General features: G+C 42.7%; 1 protein-coding gene across 1 annotated transcript in view; it reads left to right on the top strand.

The window, feature by feature from the left end:
• Positions 1–27985, top strand: part of LOC145405588 (uncharacterized) — a 161772-nt gene that overhangs the window by 63006 nt on the left and 70781 nt on the right. The window contains exons 8-9 of the mRNA XM_080276913.1: positions 13927–14073; positions 20403–20510. Of these exons, the coding sequence (XP_080133039.1) occupies positions 13927–14073; positions 20403–20510 (255 nt within the window). The remainder of the gene's footprint in view (positions 1–13926; positions 14074–20402; positions 20511–27985) is intronic.

The following is a 27985-nucleotide window of genomic DNA, read 5'->3' as shown; positions in this document are numbered from 1 at the left end:
TCAGAGCCAGACTCAAGAAGACTTGAGGTGGGGTCATGCATGGAAACCTCTGGGGTAGGGGGCTTGAACAGGGAAATGGCTTTTGATCACAACATATGGAAGGCTGTTATCAATTGAAATGACCTACTCATGCTAGCACTGTCAGTGGTTTTTGAACCTAGTGTAATGTACTGTAAGCATACAGATGGTTTTATTTGTGAGGTGAAGCCAAGATTATAAAAGCTTTAATGATTACATATTCCATCTCTCAATGCATGCTGTTAGATAGCTCTGCTATTATGCTTTTTTCTTTTTTGCTGTATCTAACCTTATCTTACTGTACATAGGTGAGAATAGGGGTTAGAGTGATGACGACGTAGATGATAATGGCTGATGAATATTTTTGTAAGTGTGAATAGCTAATTGGTTTCAGTTGTCTTAGTCATGCATGTTACAACCATATATATTTGTGTACATACTTCTTTGTATTTAAAATATGAAGTATGCTTAATTTTCATTCCTGTCACATAGCTTTCAGATGGGGTCCATTTTAATTTTCCTCAGGCACACCAAACAACCAATTACATAATTCACAAGGCATGTAAATACCTACTTTTTCAGTCAGATCCATCAATCCATCATCCAATCCTACTTCACCCCATGAGGAGCATAGGCCCATGTTTAAAAAACTCTGATTTATAATATAAAGACACAAGTAAACTGACACCACAGATAGTGAAAACATTCAGTCAAACAGCAGTGTCAATGAACCCCTCCACGTTTTCATCGTACAGAAAATTACCCTTTTTGGATAGACACACGATCATCTAGCCAGTCATGTGGCTATCTTCCGTGAATGTGTTACCACCAGCATGGAATACAACTCATATTCAACCCACTCTGCCCTCAGTGTAATGCCACCCCATTACATCACACTCCACTGTTACAGTGCAGACAAACCTGAATCTATCTCACTAAAGTATCTGTGGGTGTCATGACTCTTGTGGCCAGATTTATGTACTGTACCAGTAGTCTGCTAAGTATACATTAAGATGAGCCAAGGATATCATTAAAAAAAAAAAAAAGTGCATCATCAAAAACAAAACCAATAACGGTAAGGGTAATAGCAGTAATGATGATATAAGTAATAATGAGTCGATGACACTAACAGTTTTATTTTTTTTTTAATGCGAGGAAGAAGGAACCAAAGGCCACGAGCCCGCAATAACTGTATCCTCCAAGAGAAAAGCAAAATACAAGAGAGAGCCAAATTCAAGATCCGATCATTTTGAGATGCCTGGACACACTGCGTTTGAAAGATTGGAGATCACAGGAAGCAGGAAATACAGACAGAGGGAGACAGTTCCAGAGCTGACCCATTTCATAAGTGAAGGACTGGGAGTAATGGTTAACTCTTGCATTAGAGAGTTGTACAGAAAAGGGATGAGAGTTTGCTGCTAGATGGGTGCTGTGCGCCCATTGTAGAAGTGGAGGAATACATGCAGACAGTTCAGAGGAGCAGTGACCATTGAAGTAGCAACAGAAAAGAGATAAAGATGCAACAGTGTGGCAAAGAGACAGAGGCTGAAGGAAGTCAGTAAGAGGAGAGTTAATGAGACGAAAAGCCTTTGACTCCACCCTATTGAGAAGAGCTGTATGTGAGGAACCTCCCCACACATGAAAGTTGTACTCCACACAGGGGCGGATAAAACCTGTGCATAGAGTCAACAATTGCGGAGGGGTAAAGAAGGAACGGAGTCGGCTTAGCACACCTAATCTCTTGGAAGTAGATTTTACAAGAGATGTAACATAATCTTTCCAAGACAGGTCTCGAGTAAATGAAACCCCTAGCATGTTCAAGGATGATGCAGGATTAAGCTGAATATTATTAAACATTAGTGGTTACACCTGTGGAAGATTTTGTCGGGTTGATAAGTGTAAGAACCGAGTCTTTGATGCATTAAGAACAACATGATTATTTTTACCCCAGTCAGAGATACAAGCCAAGTCAGACATTAGGTGTGCCCTAGCCTTATCCCTTGTTTGTTGAAGTAACTGCTGAGATGGACGTTGCGGGAACCGAATGGAAAGATGAAGGGTGGAGTCATCAGCGTATGAGTGGATAGGGTTAGATGTACAGCTTAGAAGGTCATTGATGAATAAAAGAAAGAGAGTTGGTGATAGGAGAGAGCCCTGAAAAACACCACTGTTGACAGATCTAGGAAGAATGATGGCTGTCTACAACAGCGGCTATAGAACGACCAGAAAGGAAGCTAGAGATAAGGCACAGATAGAAGCATAGAAACCATAAGAGGGCAGTTTGGAAATTAAAGATTTATGCCAGACTCGATCGAAAGCCTTTGAGATGTCAAGTGCAATGGCAAAGCTATCGCCAAAGTCCCGAAAGGAGGATGACCAGGAGTCTGAAAGGTAGGTGAGAAGATCACCAGTGGAGGGTCCCTTACGGAAAGAAGGTTGTGATAGAAAAGATTCTTTAAAATTTTCCTATTAAGAATTGATTCGAAAACTTCTGAGATACAGGATATTAAAGCAACTGGATGACAGTTAGAGGGTTGGGAATGGTCATTCTTCTTTGGGACTGGCTGAATGAGAGCAAACTTCCAGCAAGAAGGAAAGGTACAAGTTGACAGACAACGGCGAAAGCGTTTGCCTAGGCAGGGTGTAAGCACAGAAGCACAGTTTTTGAGAACAACAGGAGGGACTCCATCGGGCCCAAATGCCTTGTTAGTATTGAGGCCTGTGATGGCAGAAAATACATCAGCTCAATAAATTTCAATGTCAGCCATGAGGAAGTCAGGGGGGGGGAAGTGACGGAGGAACAGCACCGGAATCATCTAAGGTGGAATTGGGGGAGAAAGTCTGAGCGAAGAGATCTGCTTTATCAGTAGAAGAAATAGCTACAGAGTAGAAAAGAGGAGGGAAGGATGATGAGGTAAACTTGTTAGAAAGGCTTTTGGCAAGGTGCCAACAGGAACAGGCAGAATTCGAGTTGGAGAGTTGAGAGCATTTAGTACGGATGAAATTAATTTTAGCAGAGCGAAGAACAGACTTAGCATGATTCCGGGCAGAAATGTATAAAAGATGTGATTCAAGGGTGGGTTGGCTCTGGTAACTTTCCCTGTTGCGGACAGCATTAGAACAAGCGTGATTAAACCAAGGCTTTCTTGCATTAGTCAAAGGATACGAGAAAGGAATGTATGCTTCCATGCCCGAGAGAATAACCTCCGTATCGCACAAGGCACATTCAGATGGCTCCCAGCCATGGAAGCAATAATCATTCCAGGGAAAATCAAAGAAGTACTGCCTGAGGGCCTCCCAATCTGCAGCTCTAAAGCGCCACAGATGACGTTTCTTTGGAGGGTCCACAGGCCGTACTGGAGCGATAGGACAGTTTAAGGAGATAAGGTTGTGATCGGAGGAGCCCAACGGAGAGAAAAGATTAACAGTGTAAGCAGAAGGATTAGTTGTAAGGAAAAGGTCAAGTATGTTGGAGCTCTCTCTGAGGCGGTCAGGGATATGGGTAGGGTGCTGTACAAGCTGCTCTATGTCATTAAGGATAGAAAAGGTGTAGGCTTGTTCACCAGGTGGATCAGTGAAATAAGAGGAGAGCCAATGGTGGTGGTGAACATTGAAATCTCCTAGAATGGAGATTTCAGAGAAAGGAGAAATGGATAGAATGTGTTCAATCGTAGAAGTAAGACAGTCGATAAATTTTTGACAGTCAGTAGAATTAGGAGATAAGTAAACAGCGCAGATATATTTAGTCAGAGAATGACAGGAAAGCCAAAGCCAGAGTGTAGAGAATTCAGAAGAATTGAGTTCAGGAACACGAGAGCAAGATAAGTCGTTGCGTATATATACACAACAGCCACCTTTGGCTTTGAAATGAGTAAAGAGAAAGTAGGAGGATACAGAAAAGGGTTTGCTGTCAGTTGCCTCGGACAGCTGAGTCTCAGTTAGGAAAAGAAGGTGAGGTTTAGAGGAGTTAAGGTGGTGCTCAACAGAGCGAAAGTTGGAGGAAAGGCCACGAATGTTGCAGAAATGAAGAAGAAGTGTCAGACAGTGGTTCCAGGCAAAACAGTACTTCCATTGTATGTGCCTTTTATAAAGGTTCCAACATGCTTGTGTGCATTGGCTTTGGTCACCTAATGGTAGCTCTCCATACCTCTCAATTTCTGACTGCCTCCCTGTTTAGTCCCTTATACCTGAGGCGACACTTTATAACCTTGTCCCAGATCTTTTTCAGTTTGCCTTTCGCAACCCTACCCCTGATGTTCACATTTCTCACCTTCTGCACTATCATCCTTCATCCACTCAACATGCCCAAACCATCTCAATCTACCCAGCAGGTCAGACACTGTCTTGCTGTTGGTACCATGTAATCCAGTACTACCTGTTTCATGGTCGGATTGTTGGCGACTAAGCCGACGCCTCCACTGGTCCAGGCTAGCAAGGAGGGTGACTAGGCACCCTGCAGGATGAAAAACAAGATCTGTCAAAGTGCAGATAAGCAATTTATGCCAATGGCCATCTAGTAGGGTAGGTGAAGCTTGTTAGCCTTGGTTGACAATCCACGTAGAAGAAGGAAAACTCAGAGGGAAAACCTGGATAGCCATACACAGTGATTTCACACCCATGTCCATAGGCTAGTGGTGAACCCTTTCCTGACTTGGGAGGTTGAGATGAGGTTTGCATCCCATCCCTGTTAAAAACAACCTCGCACATAACAAGAGAAGGAAGAAGGATAGAGGTCAGCGCTTGCTGCCTGACACTGACCCAGTTTTGCTGGGAGGTCCTCCCTCAGATGCTGGCCTGGTAGGGCTTTTTGGGCCCTGTCATGCTGGCGCCCACCATGATGGTTGCGTGGTAAAGCCTATGGGACCCCAGCAGCCAGATGATGTGGGGGGGGACCCCTAGCTTAGATACTCCTTTGATTCACGTCAAGCTGGCACAGAGGACACACAAACTCGAGGCTCCAAGTGTGACTTTAACCTTCGGGAAGCACTGCAGGTGGGGACTTGGAATGTTATAAGCCTTTCAAAGGATGGTCAACTGCCTTTGTTGTCATGAGAGTTGAGGAGACTGGGGGTCAGCATAGCTGCAGTCTCTGAAGTGAGGCGACCCGGGTATGATGAGATCAGTAGCGATGGTTACTCATACTACCGGTCTGGTTGTGACGATGGTGCCCGTCTTAGAGGTGTTGCTGTGGCAATGGCTGCTCACTTTGTCTTTTTTGTCGACAAGGTTACTCCAGTTGATGAATATACAACGCTGGTGAGACTGAAGCACTCCTTGGACTTGATCTATCTTACTGCAGCGTATGTTCCAATGGAGGTGAGTGATCTTGAAGAGAATGAGCTATTCTACACCAAACCTGACTCTGTTGTGGAACAATGTCCCTCGCAGGATACACACCTGGTCTTGGGCGACTTCAATGAAGTTACTGGCACTGACAGGGATGGCTTCAGGGATTGTGTAGGTCCCCATGGCTCTGGAACCAGGAATTCCAATAGTTCTTACCTTCTGGATTTTGCAAAATCTCTTAAATTAAGAATTGCTGGATCCTGGTTCCAGCGGCTAAATCTTCACCGCAGGACTTGGTATCCCAATACCTAAGGGGTTGCTAAGGAGATTGATCACATTCTAGTTGGTACCTGCTGGAGGATCCTTCAGAACTGCAGGGTTTTCAAGAGTGCATAGCTCCTTGCTACTGATCACAGACTTCTCATTGCAACTCTAAGCCTACAAATCAAAACTGAGAGTTTCTTAAGATACGACCAAAAAAGGTTCTGTCTTGAGAAAGTCAGGGATGAGGAGTATGCATATGAGTATGCAGTGGCAATCTCATATTGGTCTGAAGTGCTCAGTACTGTTGAGGATCATGCTGAACAATGGGAAACCTTTAAGTGTCCTACCCTGGCAGCAGCTGAGGAGTGTATTGGAGACCACGTGAGATCAAGGTGGGGATTTATCTCGCAGAGGACACTGACCACAAATGAGAGGAGTCGTGCTGCCAGACTGGCTAGGGATCGGCAACAACGCAAACTTCTGTCTCGATGGGCACGAGTTTCACAGAGAAGGGGCTAGGAGAGGTATGACAGGGAAATTGCTGAGGAGGTGGAAGTCCATTCTCATGCAACTGACCTTCAACTCTCCTACCGAGCCCTGAAGGAGCTCCACTTCAGACCCACCTCTCAGGTCAACTCTGTTTGGACAGCAAGTGAACGATTCATGTCGGGGGAAAGTGAGTATAGAGCTTGTTGGGATGAGTACTTTGAGCAGCTGAATACTGCTGAACCTCCTGGTGGAGAGCTTCTGTCAGCTGGTGTACAACCATTTCTGTCCCACAGTTGATGAAGCCATGTCTTCTCTAGATGAACTCAAGAAGGCAGTGGCAAGGTTGAAAAGTGGTAGAGTAGCTGGTGTTTGTGACATCCCAGCAGAACTGATCAAAGCTGGGGGTTAAACCATGATCAGGGGGTTACATGCAGTCATAGAAGCCATTTGGCAGACTTGTATTATTCCTCTTGATTGGACAAAGAGTTTGGTCACCCCTATCTGGAAAGGAAAAAGAGACCATCGTGACTGTAGCAACTACTGTGGTGTTACAGTGCTTAGTGTAACAGGCAAAGTTCTTGCTCATATTCTTCTGATGCGTATCCGGGACCATTTGCTAAAGTTTCAGAGGCCTGAGCAATCTGGATTGATGCCCAAGAAGTCTACTGTTGACTATATCCTAGCTCTTCGAGTTCTGTGGAATGCCGTCTTGAGTTTTGACAAGGTCTGCTAGCAGCCTACGTGGATCTCAAGAAGGCATTTGACTCAGTAAATAGGGAGGTACTATGGGAACTCCTGTGACTCGTTGGGATCCCCGCAGGGATAATCCGACTGATTGCTGGCTTGTACTCAAACACTGAGAGTGCTGTCACGTGTGTGTGGGGGGTAGGGGGAACATATGACTTCTCCCAGTAAGTTCTGGTGTAAGAGAGATGTGTCCATGCTCCCATACTTCTCAGCACATGTATGGATTGGGTACTGGACCAGGCTGTGAGTCAAAGTCAAACTGGGGTATTAACTGCCAATTTCAGGGTTACCGACCTTGACTTTGCTGATGATGCAGTTATCTTAACGGAGACGCTGGAGAGACTGCTGAGTGGCCTCAAGGAATTTCACGAGATGCAGAGCCATTAGGATTAAAGGTCTCTTGGGCCAAGACCAAGGTCCAGGCATTTGATGGCTTTTTGGATGAAGCAGTTCAATCTGTCCAAGCATGTGTAGTGGATATAGAAGTCTTGGAAAGATTCACCTATCTTGGTAGTGTGGTCAGTATCAATGGCAGATCAAACAGCGAGATCTCTCGTCATACTGGCCTGGCCTATGAGGTTATGGATTCACTCAATTCGGGTATTTGGCACTGTCGTGTGTGTAGAAGGACGAAAGTTCGCATCTTCAAGGCGCTGGTGCTCCCCACCTTACTTCATGGCTGTGAGACATGGTCACTAAACAGTGACTTGAAACAGCAATTTGACTCCTTTGCTATTAAGTGTCTTTGCATGGTCATGGGATATTGCTGGTATAACCAGGTGTGTAATGGGCGACTGCTCTGTGAGACTGAATCGAGGCCTAACACAAAATATGTCAATGCCAACTCCAGCTATGTGGGCACATGGCCTGCTTTCCTGAGGCTGATCCTGCTCACAGGGTGATCTCTGTACAAGTTAACCCAGGGTGGAGAAGGCCAAGAGGAAGGCCACATAACTCATGGCCGGGGCAGGTCGATCACTCCTGTCAGGAGATACTTAGAGGGGGAAGAGTCACTGCCTGGAAAGTTACACAGTGGGATTCGTGTGTGTGGAGTCAGAGGGTGAGTAAGGCTATGCGACCTGCGGCATCTGCCCCTTTTTGATCTTGATACCTGCCCTCATCACAACACCAATACATTCCAGTCCCATCCTTCCTCGCAATCTTTACTCGGAATCCTATCCCTCCCAGCCCTCGAATTCACATCCGTCTAATCATTGTAATTTCTGTAAGGTTGAGCTTACAGATATTCTCTACCTTTACTACCCAGGCCTCACTATCATACAGCATTACATTCCTAACACAAGCCACATACGAAGATCGTTAAGCATGGAGGTAGAACCCTCTCAATGTTCAGAGACACAACAGCACCCTCAACTCCTTCCACCCACTCCTTATCCTAGCCACAAAACTAGCTCCAGCCCCACCTCCAGCACATAACATTAATCTCCCAAATATCAAAACTCCTCCACATGCTCAAGAGACTCTCCAGCAAGATCAGTCCTTTTGCACCTGACAGTCTCTACTTGCTCTCACTGACACACTGCACACGTGGTGAGCATTATTTCACAGTCTGCCTCTAATTCAGTTACATTTGTATTGCACCCACTTATTACAAACACTGCACAAGCTGGAGATGCTTCCCGCATCCTTGTGGCAGACTGTACATGGCCACACTCACTCGGCTTTGACAGTACTATCACCACCATCCCTAGATATCATCACTTTTGTTTTATCTGCATTTACTGTCAAATCATTGTGTCCCTTCAGTTTCTCATTTTCCTAAATCTTTCCTCTGCCTCCCATTCATTCTGTGTGGTCAACACCAAGTCAACAACATACAGCATCTCCCATGAAATTCCATTTCTTAAGTTAAGTGCGAGAACTTCAAACACCATAAAACAACAAGGGGATCAAGACTGACCCTTGATGCATTCAAACATTCTATTGGTGCCCTAGTCTGTCCTTTTCCACATGCTTTTCATCAGTAGCTAAGTGTGTATGCAGTAAACAAAGTCATTTCCACTCTTTCAGGCTTAAAAATGACACTCATGTACCCTTAGATAACCTACCATATCCATCATCCCATCTAGTATTGCCCCATCATGAGTATAGGGGCTCAGAAATAAACTGCTCAGTTCAGACATTTAAGGCAAGAGTGACCAGTTGCTCTTTTCATAGCAACATCATGTAGGCAGTGAACCCAGCTGCCACTTAAAATTAGATCCTCATGGATCATGGGGGTGCTCAGTTGGAGCACACAGACCATGATGTGTCTAAAAACTGTATGGGGGCAATGGGGGTGATGCACTACAACAGTATATAACTCAAAGACCCATCCAATGATCTTGCATTCATCTGAGAACCATCCAATAATGGGGGATAATACCCAAGTGTACCCAATGTACAACTCCTGTACATGTCAGGCCCTTCCTCTTGTTAAGCTATGGAACAACCTGCATGATGCCTTCAACTTATAAAGATCTTACCCAGGTTGACCTGCCGCTGCAATGACTGCCAGCGTCTGCTCCCTTCTTTTCTTTAAATATTGTAAAATGTTAGATACCACTCTACTGTTGCAGTCCTGTACCCTAAACCCTTACCTTTCCATCAAGTATCAAGGTACCACATGCCTTAAGAGTAGCCATGATTCTCTCTTGGCAGGCAAAACTGGCCCTTTAATCAACTTAATCACACTGAAGTCTTTGGCAATCTACCTGTTCTTTTCTCTGGCCTCAGTTGTCCTAATTACTGTACTTGCATGTTCTGTTCATGGGTGAAGAACATGCTTTTCTCTCCTTGCACGGGGCAAAGCATACTGGCTGGCATAAGCAACTGATACAGAGTTGCTTAGAACATGCTGCATAACAGGCAGGCAGGGTTCTCTGGATATGAGGAGGGGTTGGGAAGGGAGTGTCATCACTGATGCAGGGGATGTTCACTGGGGTTCTGAGTTGTCACATGCCATGCACTCTTGGGCAATGGTGTGTGCAGTGGTTACAATGGCATTTTTAGGCATGTTTGGGCCCACATTGTCCATTCTGCTCACATTTTGGAAAAAGTAAAGTGATCCCTAGGTTGTGATGCACTTGGTTATAGCAGTTTTCATTATCACCGAGAGGAAAACTGCACTCCTGCTGTCACAGCACATTTTTCTACTCAAAAGCATTGTTATCGCACACCTGAGCTGCTTTCTGCTGACAATGATGATGCAAGGTCTGTAGTTTCTGATGGCTTTGAGGGATTAAAAGATGAGCCCATACTCAAGGAGTTAATCCCAGGTGGTGGACCGTGGAGACCATTAACTCTCCACCTTTGGAACCCCTTACCTCAAGCTCATCTCAGCTCTCTCCCTGGTTTACATTTCTTCTGTATTGTGCCCTTTTCATCTCTTTCTGTTAACCTAACCATGCATATGCGTGTTTCTGATACTTTCCAAAACAGTATTTATTATTAATTGGTCTAACTTGTCGTAAAGGGGAAAATTTGATCTTTCACTTGAGATGTCTGGTAATAATTAGGATAAATCCCATAGGTTCTTTGCTTTCATCATGCAAGTCCATTATCAAGCACCATGTTTACTACCAAGTATGTGCAATAAACCACTGGATCACTGCATACAACTTGACCAACAGCTGTACACACTTATATGAATAGCATTATGGAAACATGATATGGAAGAGCTAAATGCACCTCCCAGGTTATGTAGCCAAAATATTTTTCATTGAAAAGGAGTACAGTAGTACCCGAAGCTCTGTGTTACAGTGCATGTCTAACAGTCCATTAGCCCATGTGTTGTAAATAGTTGTGAGTACAGTACTATACACACAGTTTCAAATCTTTGTTGATTAAGCCTGCATGATGATTATATATATATATATATATATATATATATATATATACAGAGTTTTAGGTGGAGGTCTGAGTCTGGTGAATGTTGATGGTGGAGAGTGGAATCTGAAGCAGCTGCTGTTTGCAGGTGATACTGCACTGGTGGCTGATTCAGAGGAGAGATTGAGACAGTTGGTAGAGGAGTTTGGAAGGGTGTGTGAAAGGAGGAAATTGAAAGTAAATGAGAATAAAAGTAAAGTGATGAAGTGTACGAGGTTGGTAGATGGTAGGGGGATGAATATAGTTTTGAATGGCGAGTTGCTTGAGGAGGTAGAGTGTTTTAAATATCTAGGGTCACATGTTGCTGTGGATGGAAGAATAGATGCAGAAGTGAAGTTTAGAATAAATGAAGTAGGAAAGGTGCTGGGAGGAATGAAAAAAGTGTTTAGATGTCGTTCGCTTAGAATGGATGTAAAGAGAAGGCTGTATGAGGGTGTTGTGGTACCGACTGCATTATATGGGGTTGAAGCATGGAATATGGATGTAGCAGAGAGGAAAAGTTTGAATGTAATGGACATGAGGTGTCTGAGGAGTATGTGTGGAGTGACGCATATGGATCGAGTGCGAAACGATTTAGTGCGAAGGAGAACTGGAGTTGTTCAGGAGATGGGTGGTAGAGTTGAGCAGAGGGTGTTGCGATGGTTTGGGCATATGGAGGGAATGGATAATGAGAGATTGGTGAAAAAGATAACTAGATCTGATGTGAGAGGTGTAAGGCTGAGAGGAAGACCACAAATAGGATGGATGAACAGTGTGAAGAGAGCGCTGGATGCGAGAGGGATGTCTGTTGAGCAAGGAAGAGTGGCTGTGCGTGACAGAAATAAATGGAGAGAAATTGTGAATGAATAAATGATGACGCAGCCCTGAGGGGATATTCTCCCTCATTTGGTCTGATCAGCTAGTCAGGTCAGGTGCGGGTAAGGGAATGGGTCTGTTATGATGTGGCAGGGGTAAACCAGCTCTGCTGTCGGGCCCTGCTGCAGATGTCACTGATTGCATTGCGTAGTTGACTCTTGTGCGGTGTGGTGCGGTGAGGATCTGTCCGTTCTCCCCTTTGGGGCTAAGATGCGAATGAATGAGTTTGAATGGATGAGTAAATGGTGAGTGTGTCATCTTGTCTCGGCTACCTCCCTTTCCTTGGGGGAAGCAGCCTAGGTATATAGATATAGATATATATATATATATATATATATATATATACATATATATATATATATATATATATATATATATATATATTTATCTATATAATATATATATATATATATATATCTATCTATCTATATCTATAGCCCGACGCCCTAATCCCGCAAAGGGTGGCCGCAGACAAAACGCCTCCAAGTCACTCTGTCACCCACCATTTGACTACCCTCCCCTCAACTCACTCCCCCCTCCCTCATATACCTCTCAACTCCATCCCTCCACCTCATCCTCGGTCTACCCCTCCCTCTCCCTCCCTCCACCTCACCTACATACACCCTCTTATTGTGTGTGTGTGTATATATATATATATATATATATATGTTTTTTTTAATGCAAGGAAGAAGGAACCAAAGGCCAGGAACCTGCAAACCATTCCTTCCAAGAAATAATAAAAAACAATACAACAGAGGGCCAATTTCAAGATCAGTTCATTTCGAGATGCCTGGAAACACTGTACTTGAAAGACTGGAGATCACAGGAAGTAGGAAATACAGACAGAAGGAGACAGTTCCAGAGCTGACCTGTTGCATAAATGATGGACTGGGAGTAACAGTTAACTCTTGCATTAGAGAGCTGGACAGAAAAGGGATGAGAGTTTGTTGCTAGACGGGTGCTACGCGCCTGTTGTAGAGGTGGGGAGATGCAAGCAGATAGTTCAGAGGAGCAGTGACCATTGAAGTAGCGATAGAAAAGAGATAATGATGCAACAGTGCGGCGAAGAGACAGAGGTTGAAGAGAGCCGGTACGAGGAGGAGAGTTAATGAGATGAAAAGCCTTTGACTCCACCTTGTTGATAAGAGCTATATGGGGAGTCTCCCCACACATGAGAAATGTACTCTACACAGGGGTGAAAAAAACCCATGTATATTATGTATACAGTCAACTGTGCAGGGGTAAAGAAGGTATGGAGTCAGCTTAGGGGTGAGTAAAAACCCATGTATAGTATGTATACAGTCAACAACTGTGCAGGGGTAAATAAGGTATGGAGTCAGCTTAGTACAGTACACCTAATCTCTTAGAAGCATATTTTACAAGAGATGTAATATGATGTTTCCAAGATAAATCCCGAGAGAATGAAACCCCAAGTATGTTTAAGGATGATGCAGGATTGAGCTGGATATTATTAAATATCAGTGGATATAGGATCAGTTTCCAATGGAACTCATTTCATAGCAACTTCTTGTCTTGTTTCGTAATCTTTCTTATATGTTTTTTATAACAGTGAATTAAGTTAGGATGGTACTGATAGTAAAAGAATGGAACTGGTTATGGAAGAACAAGTATAGGTAAATTTCACTGTACTTCCATTGTCTTATAAGCTCAGGTTATTACAGTTAGACATAAAACCAAAACTAGTGGTGATGATGAAAAGGACTGAGTTTTCACTCAAAATGGCTTAAAGCTGTGAGCCACAAGGAGATCCTTGCTCTTGAATTGTTAATCACTTCAACCAATCACCTTCAAAGTAGTCATTTGTAGGGTTAAATTATGGCACATAGTAGAGTACTAGATATGTAAGAATGTTATTTTTACTGCTACTGTAACCTTACTCATACCCAAATATGTATGTGAAGCTCCTTAACAATGTAGTGATGTAGTCAGTGACAAAATTTTGCCTGCTCTTTCATAGTGCCTACATCACCTAACACTAGGACATGGATGTCACTTTCCTCCCAGATGCATCTTATCAAGCAGAGTCATCTATGAACAGAGAAACATGCCAAGCCCATATCAGCTTAGTAATATTAGCCAGCAGAGAGATGTGAAATACTAAGCACATCATTGACTGTAACTGTACATTAGTAGCAATAGTAAATGTTGTGAGCACTGCACCCAGCAGTGTTTTCATAGTCCTCTTCCTCATATTGACCAAATATGAGAGATGCATGTACACCTCTTGGCAGTGCATAACACTGACACAGTGCCACACAACAAATCATAACTGCACTGATAAGTTTCATCTTTGGAACCTAAAAATAATTAAAACTCTCAAAGAATTAGTTCACTTCAAATCTTCTGTCTCCTTAACAGCCCTGCCATCATACAACCCTTGCATGTTTGGTGTAACAAGCTTCACTGAGGATGACAGCGATGATGAATCACGTGGTCAGAACGGGATGAACTTTGCACCGTACTATGTCTCCTACAATCTGGTGGACTCAAAACATCAGCACACAGGTGAGAATGAGTGGGAGAAAATTTTATGTGGAAACAGCTTCCTGAGATATACGTTGGACTGCTTCTTTTAAACATTCACAATAACACATTTACAGTGTATTGTACTGTACAGTATATGTTTTGAAATTTTTGTTTTCTTTATCATTGTACAGTACTGTTGACTACTGCAGTAAGACAGTGCTGCTAAGAGGTATTGTTGTCCACCCTAAAGTGCAGCACATTGAGGTTAAACTCAAAGATAACTCCCTTTAAAGAATGGTTTCTGTATATTTTACATCATTTATCTTTAATAAGAATCTTAAAAGTACCCTTATAAACTCAGATCTTTTTTTTTCTGTATTGTTAAGGACAAGTTACAAAAAATAGATAGGAGTTTTCAGAATTTAAAAATTTGTATTGTTTTCCTCTCTTCCTTCTTCTTCCGTCTTTCTTTCCATATGTCTTTCCTCTTCCTTCTGTCTATGGTTAACTACATTGAGTGACGTCAAATGGTTTCCTGTACACCAGGAAACCGTTTACTACGCTGGGTGGTAACCACATAACCAAATTATGGTGCCTGGTGATTTAGTGGGTAATTAAGGCACTCCATTCAGATTGAGCCAGTGCAGGTTTGTATCCAAGGGATGGTTGCGGTTTACTGCTTGTGTAATGCCACTCAGGGATGAGTGAGGCTGGTCACTCTAATCTTAAATGTCAGGACTAACATGCTCAGCCCCGGGCTCCTGTGCTCCTCATGGGACAATGCAGGATTAGATGATGAATGAATGATAATAAAAACCTATCTATCGATCTATCTATTGCCAGATGCGACAATCCCGTAAGGGGTGGCCATTTCTATCCATCTATCTGTCTATTGCCAGACGCCATAATCCCACAAGGGGTGGCCATTTGACTTTGAGTTATTTGTTTTATGGGCAGGGGCACTAACCCTCCACCAACCCACTTGTTGACACGTAAGGAGCACGTATGGTTTGGTTATATGGTTACCACCCAGCGTTGTAAATGGCTTCTTGGCTTACAGGAAACCATTTGGCTTGTCACTCAATGTAAAGCCACCTGTAAAGGAAAGAAAAGCAATAAGAAGTGACAGGAAAGAAGGGAGAAATGGGAAGAGAGGGGGGCAGGCTCAGAAAAAGAATGATAAAGGATAAGGAAGAAGTAGGCAGCACTACATCAAGTGAGTGGATGATGGTTGCCACCACCTAAAACCTCAAAAGAATTAAGTAGATAAAATGTATGTAACGGTCATCTTGAAATTAAATTTAGGGCATATATTTTGCAACAACCCATCTTTTATCAGTGTCCAATTGTGACTTCAGAACAATTTAAGTTTTAAATTGTTAGAAAATAACATGGGGAATGATTTGATGAAAAATCTGCCACAGTTAATTATGAGTTCTTAACGCTCATCTTCAATGTCGGGACCAACTGCCTAGCGCCAGGCTCCTAAGCTCCTCATGGGGCAATGTAGGATTGGATGATGGATGGGTGAACAGATCAAGTTTTAAAGTGCTAAAAAATGAAAAGGTATGAATATAGAGTTTCTGCATCATAGTGGAAGACTGAATTTTTTGCCTTGCAGATTTTTTAACATGCTATTTCCCCCCATGTCCCTGTGGACTCTGACCAGAGAATTTTTTTTTTTCTTGCTCTAACCCCAAATTAAATATGTTTATTACAGGTACTAACTCCAGGTCCAGATGGAATTCCTCCAATTGTTTTGCAAAAGTGTTCCCCAGAACTTGCTGCTGTTCTTTGCTATATTATTCAGATGCAGTTGGTAACGCAACCAACCACAATACTGCACCAGATAATTCTGACCATAATGCTTATCGATTGGATCTATTCCTGACAAATAATCCAGATCAATACAAGATAAAGTACTGTCACCACCTGGATCCTCCAACCACAATCCCGTCAAAGCCTCATTATTCGGATTCCCCAAACCTTCCCATTCTGAACCTGTCAGGGTGACCCAATGGCACTTTGTTAGGGCAGAATGGGATGGATTTAGAAAGTATTTTGCTGACATTCCATGGCAGTCTTTCTTCTCTAGTGACATCAATTCTACCCAATCCCACATTAATGACTTAGTACAAGCTGTTAAGGAATTGTTCATACCATCAACAGTTTACTAAAAGATTGGACTCCCCAAAATGATTTGATAGCAATTGTGCCAAAGCAATGGCCCAAAAATCATTAGCATATAACTCTTATTTAAAATAAAAAACATGTGAATGTAGGGAAGAGTAAAGTGATGGTCTTTGAGAGAGGTGAAGTCAGTGAATGTACAATGAGGTTGGATGGTGGGGAAATGGAAAATGTGAGTACATTTAAGTACTTGGGGAGTGTGATGAGTAAGGATTGAAGTTTGGAGGGTGAAGTGTTTGAAAGGGTACAACAAGGAAGAAAGGTTGCTGGTTCCTTGAAAGCAGTGATTAGAAACAGGGAAGTGAGCATGGAAGTGAAAAAGTTACTACATGACAGTATTGTGATACAACCTCTAATGTATGGAAGTGAAGCTTGGACGCTGTTGGAAGGACACAAGTCAAGAGTGACAGCAGTGGAAATGAGTTATTCAAGAGGAGCCTGTGGAGTCACATGGAGAGACAGGCTGACGAATGAGGATATAAAGGAGCGTTGTGGTGTGGATGTGGATGTGACAGGAAGCATTAGGAGGAACATACTGAGGTGGTTTGGCCATGTGGAGAGGATGGATGGTGAGAGACTGACGAGGAGAGTGTATGTGAGTGAGGTGGACGGGAGGAGAGGGAGGGGGAGGCCAAGGATGAGATGGAGGGATGGAGTGGAGAGGTATATGAGAGAGGGGGGTGTGAGTTGGGAGCAGGGCAGTGAAATGGTGGGGGACAGGGTGACGTGGAGGCGGTTTGTTTGTGGCCACCTCGTGCGGGATTAAGGTATCTGGCAATAGATAGATAGATAGATAGAATCACTCAGTCAATTTAAAATTGCTAGTAACCATGTAAAAGCAGTAATAAATCTTGCTAAATTAAACTTTCTTCGCAACCATGCATCCAAACTACAGTGTGACCTCACTACAACAGACTTCACTAGATCAGAATTCGTTTTTTTTGGAGTCGAGGAGCCAACCGGAATACACTAATTTCTTGTACAGTATATCGGGTAAACTCTGAAAAAGCTAGAAGCGGTCTGGACTGCCTAACCTCAGGCCAGGGCGGCCATATTGTCCATGAAGTGTATGTGTTCATGTGTAGTTTGGTGGTGGGCTGGTGGCATCACTAATGTCCCTCCTTACTCTTCCTCAGTCTGACCCACATCATTTCCCCCCCCCCCCACATCATTTCCCCAGAAGTCCCTGATATACTGCTCGAGCTTGACGACTGATGAGTGAAATACAGTAATCCCTATTTTATCCAGACATAATAGAGTCAAAGGCATGTCCGGGTAGTGGTAACATCTGGATAATGAACACTTCCCCTACCATACCAAGCACCTACCTACTGTATACCCACCTCCAACCTATACCTAACCTATTTGTACAGTACCTATACTTAATTTGGAAGTGTTCTGGTCATTCAGGCATATTTGGACATCAAAACATGCACAAGAATATCCAAAGTAATGCTAAACACCAAAAAACCATTAAAAAAAAACACACACACACTGAAAACCAAAAAACACCCGACCTACACATGATTATATGTACAGTACCCCTCCTAATTTTGGCACTGTTTTGAGGTCAATCTGCCATATTTAGACATCAAAACACACACGGGAATATCCAAAGTAATGCTAAACACCAAGAAAACCATGAAAAAAAAAACACACACACACACAAAACACCAGACCCAAACATAACTGTATGTACAGTATCCCTCTTAATTTGGCACTGTTTTCAGGTCAATCTCCCATAGTTAGACATCAAAACACACACAAGAATATCCAAAGTAATGCTAAACACCAAGAAAACCATGAAAAACAACACTGAAAACTAAAAAACACCCAATCTATACACTACTGTATGTATAGTACCCCTCCTAAATTTGGCAGTTTTTTGGTCATTCTGCCATATTTAGACATCAAAACACACATAAGATTATCCATATTAATGCTAAACATCATGAAAACAATGCATAAACAACAAAAATCCACACACACAAAAAAACTGATGACAGTTTGAAAATCCGTTGTCTGTGACGAGTGATTGCTCCCAGGTCTCAAAAAAAATTTCACGGCCAATTATGCCACCGGATTTTGGTTTTATTGGTATCAATGCTATACCATCATCTTCGCTGGTGTTTGTACTATAAGATAAGCTAAGGAAAACACACAAAACTGACAAGTACACAAATTCATAAAGAATAAATTGTTCGGAAGTAAAACTTACTTTCATATATCTTCCCACCATCCTTGTGCAAAATTTTGCCAGCAACTTCCATGAGTTAAGCATATGTCTAGATGCAGAATTTCATGAACTTTCTGGTGGTTACTGAGGAATTTCGATACGGCCAATAGTAGTCAAATAAATCACACACAAAAAAAATTGAAAACTCACGAGTCAGTGCTATCACTACAGAGAAGGGTAAGGACTGAGGGAGTGAGGGGGGAGCCGGGAGGGTACAGAGGAGGGATGGGAGAGGGGGAGACACGAGGCTGTGGGCAGGATTCTCCCCCATTCTGTCGACGGGCTCTTTTGCCATACATTTACTCGTAGCTTGCGATCCGTTAAGACGCTGAGTGGCCATGCGGAAACACAACTCACCGTGACCAGGGGACTTTGGACCTTCAGTAGAGAGGCGGACAGAAACAGTCACCGAACATGTACTCGTGGCATATGGCCTGTGTTTGGTATAGGTGGCAGTTGGGAAAGACTTAGCCCCTGTGGCCGTGCAGTACAGTAATACCTTGATATACGGTACCCCTAGATGCGATACCCTGGCTTAATGATGGGGGTAGAAATACCACCGTACCCCGCCTAACGATGGCCAAACCCCGGTTTAACGATGGGTTTTGATTTCTTTTTGTACCGATTTTGATAGTATCTTGGACTAAAATTGTGTGTTTAGGCTGATTTATAAACTGATTTTATCTATCCATCTATTGCCAGATGCCATAATCCCACAAGGGGTGGCCATTTGACTTTGAGTTATTTGTTTTACGGGCAGGGGCACTAACCCTCCACCAACCCACTTGTTGACACGTAGGGAGCACGTGTGGTTTGGTTATATGGTTACCGCCCAGTGTTGTAAATGGTTTCTTGGCTTACGGGAAACCATTTGGCTTGTCACTGAATGTAAAGTCACCTGTAAAGGAAAGAGAAGCAATAAGAAGTGACAGGAAAGATGGGAGAAATAGGAAGTGAGGAGGGCAGGCACAGAAAAAGAATGATACAGGCTATGGAAGAAGTAGGCAGCACTACATCAAGTGAGTGGATGATGGTCGCCACCACCTAATACCAAACTGTTATTTATACCTAGATTAATGTGTTTTTGCCACAGGTGGGGTGAACATTATCATTTTGGGGTACAGTTTACTCAGCTTGATTTTTTTTCTAACTTATAATTCACGATTTTCAGATTGTATATGTTGGTTTTTAAGAGTTATTTACAGGTGTTAGGTTAACTCCCTTGACAGCTGTTAGGCCATTTAGATTGGCATTAAACTTGTTTTTGGGCTCATTTGGGTTGGTTTTGGGCTTGGTTTGGGGGGATACCTAAGGCTAGTAAACGCTCCACATTACTTTATGTGTTAAAAGTACCCCTATATACAATACCCCACCTAACAATGGGGTTTTACCTAACCAATTACACTGTTAAACTGGGGTATGCCTGTATTAGACATTCGGTAGGGAATGCGTACGGACGTTTTGACACCGCTAGCAGGTACAAGTCGTATTACTCGGGTGCTGGAGGTTCATTGGGAACGATAGGACGAGCGCGCAACCTGGACCATTCAGTACAGGGGCGGACGGACATTTTAACTCTTGTTGTGGGTTACAGACTACTGCTCACTCACGGCTGGAGCCCAGCGGCCATGTTACCGAATGTCTGAACATGTCAGCTGGCCGGCCGAAGTTCTCGGGGACTTTTACATCCGGATAATAGAAAGTAAATTCGGATAATGGTTTAACAGAGCCAAGGTCCAGCATCTGGATAATGAACATGTCCAGATACTGAACGTCTGGCTAAATGAGGGACTACTTACAGACAAAGTAAACATCTTTAGTTTGTGAGATTGCAAATAAGGTGTATAAAGTGTACAGTACAGTATTTGAGAAGTGCTTAAAATTAAGTGCACCACATGGGACATTAGGTACAAACTACACCTCCAGTTCTTGTCCATGACAGCTCCTGCCAGTGAAGACAGTCAGGAAGACGATTCACTGTTCCTGACGATGACCCTGAAGATAATGGGTAATGATTGTGAAAGAATTGCTCTGAAGGATCCTTCACCAGGTGCTGGATGATATACTCAGCAATGTGGAGGGGGGGGGTGAGCCAAGTGAATAGAAATGGTTACGTAAGAAAATATATATTTTTTATTACTGATGGGTTTTGCTGTGACAAAGCCTTGCTTAAATTTTATTGTGTTAGGCAATAAAATTATTTATAGTGTCATCTGCAAAAAGTTAACTGGCAAATGGGATACTGACAAGAGTTAGAAGGAACTGGTGGGGTGAAGCAGGATGATGGCCATGATGCTTTTCATTCATGTATGAAAATTTCTTTTTCCGTGTGTTACATATGGCTTTTATGAAGTCTAAACCTTGCTAAAATTGTACTGTGTTGTGCAATAATTATTTATAGTGGCATTTGAGAAAACTTAAGAGGCAGATGGGATACTCCCATGAGTTAGGAGGAGCCAGTGGGGTGAAGCAGGGTGGTGGTCATGACGCTTTTCATGTATGAAAATAGCAGGAAAAGTTCATATGTTGCTTTTATCAGAGATTCATTTTTTCGGAATGGCTTGGGACTCAAGTAGTCCGCTCTATTGAGGTTTTACTGTACTAAACACTCCTAATGACAACAGAATACTCTTATCAACTCTCAGTTCTTTCAGTAATAACTTTAACAAGTCATCACCCATTCCCCCACTAAAATCTTCAGATGGTAACATTACAAATGACCAGCGTAGTAAAGCGAATATCCTTGCCAGTACACTTGCCAGAAATTCAACGTTAGAGGAAGTCAGCCACAACGTCCCGGTACTAGAACCTGACTATCTCAAAACTGCTGCACTTATAATACAGACCAGATATGTAATTTCCATCCCAGACAATTTACCACCCAACAAAGCTCCAGGCCCAGATGGAATTCCTCCAATTGTTTTAATAAAGTACAGTGGGCTTGCCCAGTGCGTGTCATCACAGTGTGCGAATCGCATTGTGCGCGAGTGACCAAAAATCATAACGAAAAACCTTGAATGCGTGAGTTTACCCCACAGAACATGAGGTAGAGGCAAGAAGTGGCTTAAAAACACCATTTTCCATCAGTACGCGACCCCCCCCCCCACACAACGCGCCAATAGTGACCTAGAGGCTCATGGGGAAGGTGCTCAAGAGGAGTCTACAATAAGATATCGCCAATAACAGCTTCAATAATAACGTTTTTGGCAATAACAGTAAGTTAGAATAGATACCCAGTTTCTATAATAATGATGTTATTTCGTGAATACCAAGTTGTTATACTGCCAATATGTCCATAACAAGATGAGGAATGAAACAAACAAGCAAGAAGAGATGAAGGAAATTGCCGAAAATGTGAGCAGTAGTGAGGAGGAGAGGGAGGATCCTCCCCTCACCACCTACCCTGACTCGCCCACCGCCATCCTCCACTGCCCCACCTGACTCACCAGCCGCCTCCCTCTCCACCTTCACAGCCCAACCTGACTCACCTGCTTCACCTGGCATACCTGCAACCCCCACCATAATGACTGTTGCTGCATTCTGGAAGAAATGTAACGTTCAACAGGCCGTAAATTTCTTCGTCAAAGCCTGGAATCATACAACATTGGCAACCGTTAAACAAGCGTGGTGCGGCCGGGGTGGTGGCGGGGGCACTGTAAGTGTGTTGCCGCACCTCAGAACTCTTGTTGTTTAAATCCATCAGGCCTGTTGTCTACTGTTGTTAGGGTGACTGCCCATATTTTTGTTACTGCAGCTATATCTGTAGTACAATGTCTGAAAAATTTGACCTTTTTTATGTCTCTAAGGGCCAAAACATGTCCAGATATGAGGGGGTACCAACCATATGTAATTATTCCCATAAGATTATGTATTCCCAGTATGCGAATTCCCAGTGCGCGAGGTCGTGGACCGCCCAATCTCTTGCGCACTGGGCGAGCCTACTGTACTCCCCAGGACTTGCTTCTGTTCTAGCTAAATTATTCAGACTATGCATAAGTACTTCTTCATTCCCTAATTCTTGGAAAGAAGCCAATATCCACCCAATTCTGAAGAAAGGAAGTTTGTCTGACCCATCTGGTTACAGACCAATAGCTATCAAGTCTTCTCTTGGTAAAGTATTTGAAAATGTAATGAAAGCACTTAGTTAAACATCTAGAATCCAGCAACTTAATTAGTGATAAACTATTATTTTTGCCTCAAAAGATCCAGCCTTGATATACTCAATCCCCTGAGTCACACCATCCATCAGTCAATTGATTATCATGGAGAAACTTATCCTTGTAGCCCTTGATATTTTTAAAGCGTTTGACAGAGTGTGGCACCGTTCCCTGCTGTCCATACTGCTTTGCTATGGACTAATGTCTTTTGTTCATCTGATTTCCTCTTATCTCAGCGACAGAAAGATAAAAGTAGATTACGTATATTCCAATTTCCATTCAATTACTGCCGGTGTGCCACAAGAATCAATTCTGGCTCCAACCCTATCCCTAATTTATATTAATGATCTCTTATCCATCACCCATAATCCCATCCATTCATATGCAGTTGATTCAATACTTCACACTTCATTCACACTTAAACACCCATTTGCAGAATTTAATATCTCTAACTCACAACTCAGTACAGCCATCCCTATAAATCAAGACTTATCTAGGATCACTGAGTAGGAACAAAATAACCTTGTCTCCTTTAGTGCTAGTAAAACCAAATATATACAGTTTACTAATAGACTGATGTTGCCAGATTCCTATATTACCTTCAGTGCTACTAATATTCCTATCCAAAAGTATTGAAATTCTCAGTTTTTCACTTAACAATACCCTCGGCTGGACCTCTCAAGTCAGATCACTTGCAATAACCGTCTCAAAGAAACTTGGAATATATACTGTACAGAGTTCATAGCTTCTTCACTGACAAGCAGTGAGCTATAGTTTAGAAGTGTCATGTGTGCTCTCAGCTGGAATATTGCTCATCCTTGTGGAATGGATGAGGAAAGGTTGCACTAAAACAACTAGACAAAGTTCAGAACAAAGCTTTTAGAATTATTAATAACTCTGCTATTACAAATAAATTACCTCCCCTACAGGTGAGAAGGAATGTTGCCTTGCATTGTTTTAGATACTTTTATGGGAAATGCTAAGACGAAGTTGCATCCATTGTGCCACCTCTCCATGTCCTTCCCTGTGCTACATGGGCATCTAGTAGCACTCATGACTGGAATGTCATGCCGCCATACTGCAAAACTTCAGCCTATCAGAAATCTTTTATTCCTCGAACTGTATCTCTTTGGAGCTCGCGTCCTGAGAGTTGTTTCCCCCCAAAGTTCAGCCTACAGCTGTTCAAATCCAACTGTTACAGATTCTTTATGAATGGAGGACACCAGTAATCTGGTGTATGGATTTTTTTTTTTTTTTTCCTTCCCCGTTAAAAAAAAAAAAAAAAAAAAAAACATTCATTCCGACTCTATGAAGAAAGCCAATATCCACCGAATTCCAAAAGAAAAATTCCTCAGACACCTCTGATTACAGACCAACAGCTATCACATCTTCTCTTGGTACAGTATTTGAGACTGTAATCAATAAGCACACTGTTAAACATCCTGAATCCAACAACTTATTTAGTGGTAGACGGTATGGTTTTTGCCATGAAATATCTGCTATTGATATACTCAATCTCCTGACTCATACCATCCATCAGTTAACTGACCAACATGGAGAAACCCATGCAGTAGCCCTTGATATTTCTAATGCTTTTGATAGAGCGTGGCTCTGTTCCCTACAATCCAAACTCCCTTGGTATGGCCTATCATCGTTTCTTCCTCTGATTTCCTCATATCTTAATGACAGAAAAATAAAAGTAGATGATGTATATTCCAATTTCCACTTGATTAATGCTGGCATGCCACAATGATCAATTCTGGCTCCAGCCCTATTCCTAATTTATATTAATGATTAGTAAGAGAGAGTAAGAAGAGAGTGGATGAGGAATTTGGAAGGAATTTGAGTGTAAAGTGGAGGGACTGTAAGAAAATGTTCTGGAAAGAGGTGAAAAGAGTAAGACAGGGTGGAAGTGAAGTTAGCAGGGGAGTGAAAGATAAAAATGGTAGATTACTAGTGGAGAAGGGAGAAAAAGTGAGCAGATGGAGAGAACACTTTAAGGAATTGTTGAACGTAGAGGGTGGAAGTAATGCGAGTATAAGTGGCTGGGGAATGGCTGCGAGAAGGAGGGAGGTGAGAAGACAGGAAGAAATCAGTAGGATAGAAGTTGTGGAAGCAATGAAGAAAGTTAAATCGGGGAAAGCCCCAGGAATTGATGGAGTGTTTGGTGAAATGATGAAGCATGGGGGAGAGATAGTAGTAGAATGGATGTGGAAGATGTGCAGATTAGCCTGGGAGGAAGGTAGAGTCCCGGAGGATTGGAAGTCAGGTATAATTATTCCCTTGTACAAAGGAAAAGGGGAAAAAGAAGTGTGTGGTAATCATAGGGGCATTTGTCTTCTTAGTATAACAGGAAAAGTGTATGGTAGGATACTTATTGACAGAGTTAGAGAAAGAACAGAGAAATTAGTCGGAGAAGAACAGGGAGGCTTTAGGAAGGGAAGAGGTTGTGTAGATCAGATATTCATTCTTAGATCTTGAGTGGAAAAGTTTCTAGAGAAGGGAAAGAAGTTGTATGCGGCTTTCATGGATTTGGAGAAAGCATATGACAGGGTGGATAGACAAGGATTGTGGAAAGTGTTAAGAATATATGGAGTAGATGGGAAGTTGTTGAATGCTGTGAAGAGTATGTACGATGGTGCGAAGGCTGCAGTGCGTGTGGATGGTGAACTAAGTGAATTTTTCTCTTTGAAAGTTGGGTTGAAACAGGGATGTGTCATGTCTCCATGGTTGTTCAATCTGTACATGGATGGGGTAATAAAAGAGGTACAAGGTAGGGTAGTGGATGCTGGAGTGGCCCTTGTGAGAGAGGATAGTGTTTGGACACTCCCTGTACTGTTGTTTGCAGATGATACTGTGCTGTTGAGTGAAGACGAAGGGGAGCTGCAAGGCTTGGTGGATGAGTTTGGGAGAGCGTGTAAGAAACGGAATCTGAAGATGAATGTAGGGAAGAGTAAAGTGATGGTCTTTGAGAGAGGTGAAGTCAGTGAATGTACAGCGAGGTTGGATGGTGAGGAATTGGAAAATGTGAGTACGTTTAAGTACTTGGGTAGTGTGATGAGTAAGGATGGAGGTTTGGAGGGTGAAGTGCTTGAAAGGGTACAGCAGGGAAGAAAGGTTGCTGGTTCTTTGAAAGCAGTGATAAGAAACAGGGAAGTGAGCATGGAAGTGAAAAAGTTACTACATGACAGTATTGTGATACCAACTCTAACGTACGGAAGTGAAGCTTGGACGTTGTTGGAAGGACACAAGTCAAGAGTGAGAGCATTGGAAATGAGTTATTTAAGAGGAGCCTGTGGAGTCACATGGATGGAGAGGCTGACGAATGAGGATATAAAGGAACGTTGTGGTGTTGATGTGGATGTGATAGGGAGCGTTATGAGGAACACACTGAGGTGGTTTGGCCATGTGGAGAGGATGGAGGGTGAAAGACTGACAAAGAGAGTGTATGTGAGTGAGGTGGAGGGGGGAAGAGGGAAGGGGAGGCCGAGGATGAGATGGAGGGATGGGGTGGAGAGGTATATGAGAGAGGGGGGTGTGAGTTGGGAGCAGGGCAGTGAAATGGCGGGGGACAGGGCGACTTGGAGGCAATTTGTTTGTGGCCACCCCAAACGGGATTGAGGCGTCTGGCAATAGATAGATAGATAGATAGATCTCGTCACCCATAATCCCATTCACTCATATGCAGATAACTCAAAACTTCACAGTTCATTCACACTTATTATCCATTCACAAAGTTTAATATCTCTAACTTACAATTCAGTATAGCTATCTCCATAAATCAAGACTTATCTAAGATCACGTACTAGGGACAAATTAACTATCTATCTATTGCCTGACCCCTCAATCCCGTTTGGGGTGGCCACGGGACAAACTAACAACGTATCATTTAACACTAGGAAAACCAAATACTGTTTACACAATTTACTAATAGACAGATATTGCCTGATTCTTATATTACCTTCTGTGCTACTAATATTCCTATCTCTAAAAGTATTGAAATTCTCGGTGTTTCACTTAACAATGCCCTTAGCTGGAATTCTCATGTTAGATCACTTGCTAAAACTACTTCAAAGAAACTTGGATTATTGTACAGAGTCTGTAACTTCTTCACTGATGAGCAATTAGCTATAATTTGCAAAAGTCATGTTCCCTCTCAGGTGGAATATTGCTCACCCTTGTGGAATGGATGTGGAAAGATTGCATTAAATCAACGGGACAAAATTCAGAACAAAGCTAGGGTTTTTTAATAACCCTACTATTGCCCCTGAAGTGCCTCCCCTACAGGTAAGAAGGAATGTTGCATCCCTTGCATTATTTTAGATACTTTTATGGCAAATGCTCAGACGAAGTTGCATCCATTGTGCCACCTCTCCACGCCTTCCCCCGTGCTATGCGGGCATCTGGTAGCGCTCATGACTGGATTGTCATATTGCAGAACTTCTGCCTATCAGAATTCTTCTATTCCTCAAACTGCATCTCTCTGGAACTTTCTTCCCCAAAGTGGTTTCCCCCTTTAACTTCAACTTATGGCTGTTCGAGTCCATCAGTTACCGATTTTTTATGAATGGAGAACACCATCCACTCATTCGATGTAGTGCTGCTTTAGGTATCTGCCCTTTCCTTTCTTCCTCGTCTGTCTTTCTCTCCTTTCTTCTTTCCTCTCTTCCTCATCTGTCTTTCTCTCCTTTCTTCTTTCCTCTTCCTTCTGCTTATGGGTGACTTTACACTCCCTCTTCTGTCTATCTTTCCTTCATTCTTTCCCCTTCCTTCTGCCTATGGGTGACTCTACACTGAGTGACAAGCCAAATGGTTTCCTGTACACCAGGAAACCATTTACTACGCTGGGTGGTAACCATATAACCAGATTATGGCGCCTGGTGGTTTAGTGGGTAATTAAGGTGCTCCTATTAGATTAAGCCTGTGTAGGTTTATATCCAAGGAGTGGGTGGGGTTTATTGTTCACGTAATGCCACACAGGGATAAGTGAGGCTGGTCAGTCTCATCTTAAATGTCAGGCCCAACCTGCCTAACCCTGGGCTCCTATGCTCCTGATGAGGAAATGTAGGACTGGATGATGGATGGATGGATAGAACATCTGTAACCAGGTGTATGGATTACTCTATTTTTTTTATTCTTTTGTTTTTCCCTCCTCTGTTTGGTTATTCAAAAAAAAAAAAAAAAAAAAAAAAAAAAAAAAAAGGTCATCCATCATTTTCTGCGTGGTCATGCCTAATATACCATGCAAGGAAACTGGCATTTCTGCTGCCTTTTGTCTGTGGGTGTATTTTCCGTCTTTATGTCATCAGACCACTTCTACATGATTAAGTGAATTATAATGAGCCATGATTCCTGATACAGTATGTGA

The sequence above is a fragment of the Coenobita brevimanus genome, chromosome 67 (assembly GCF_032717465.1).
Source record: "Coenobita brevimanus isolate Jiangsu-jjx chromosome 67, ASM3271746v2, whole genome shotgun sequence".
NCBI lineage: Eukaryota > Metazoa > Arthropoda > Malacostraca > Decapoda > Coenobitidae > Coenobita > Coenobita brevimanus.
The sequence above is the reverse complement of the archived record's forward strand: the minus strand, read 5'-3'. Positions and strand labels throughout refer to the sequence as shown.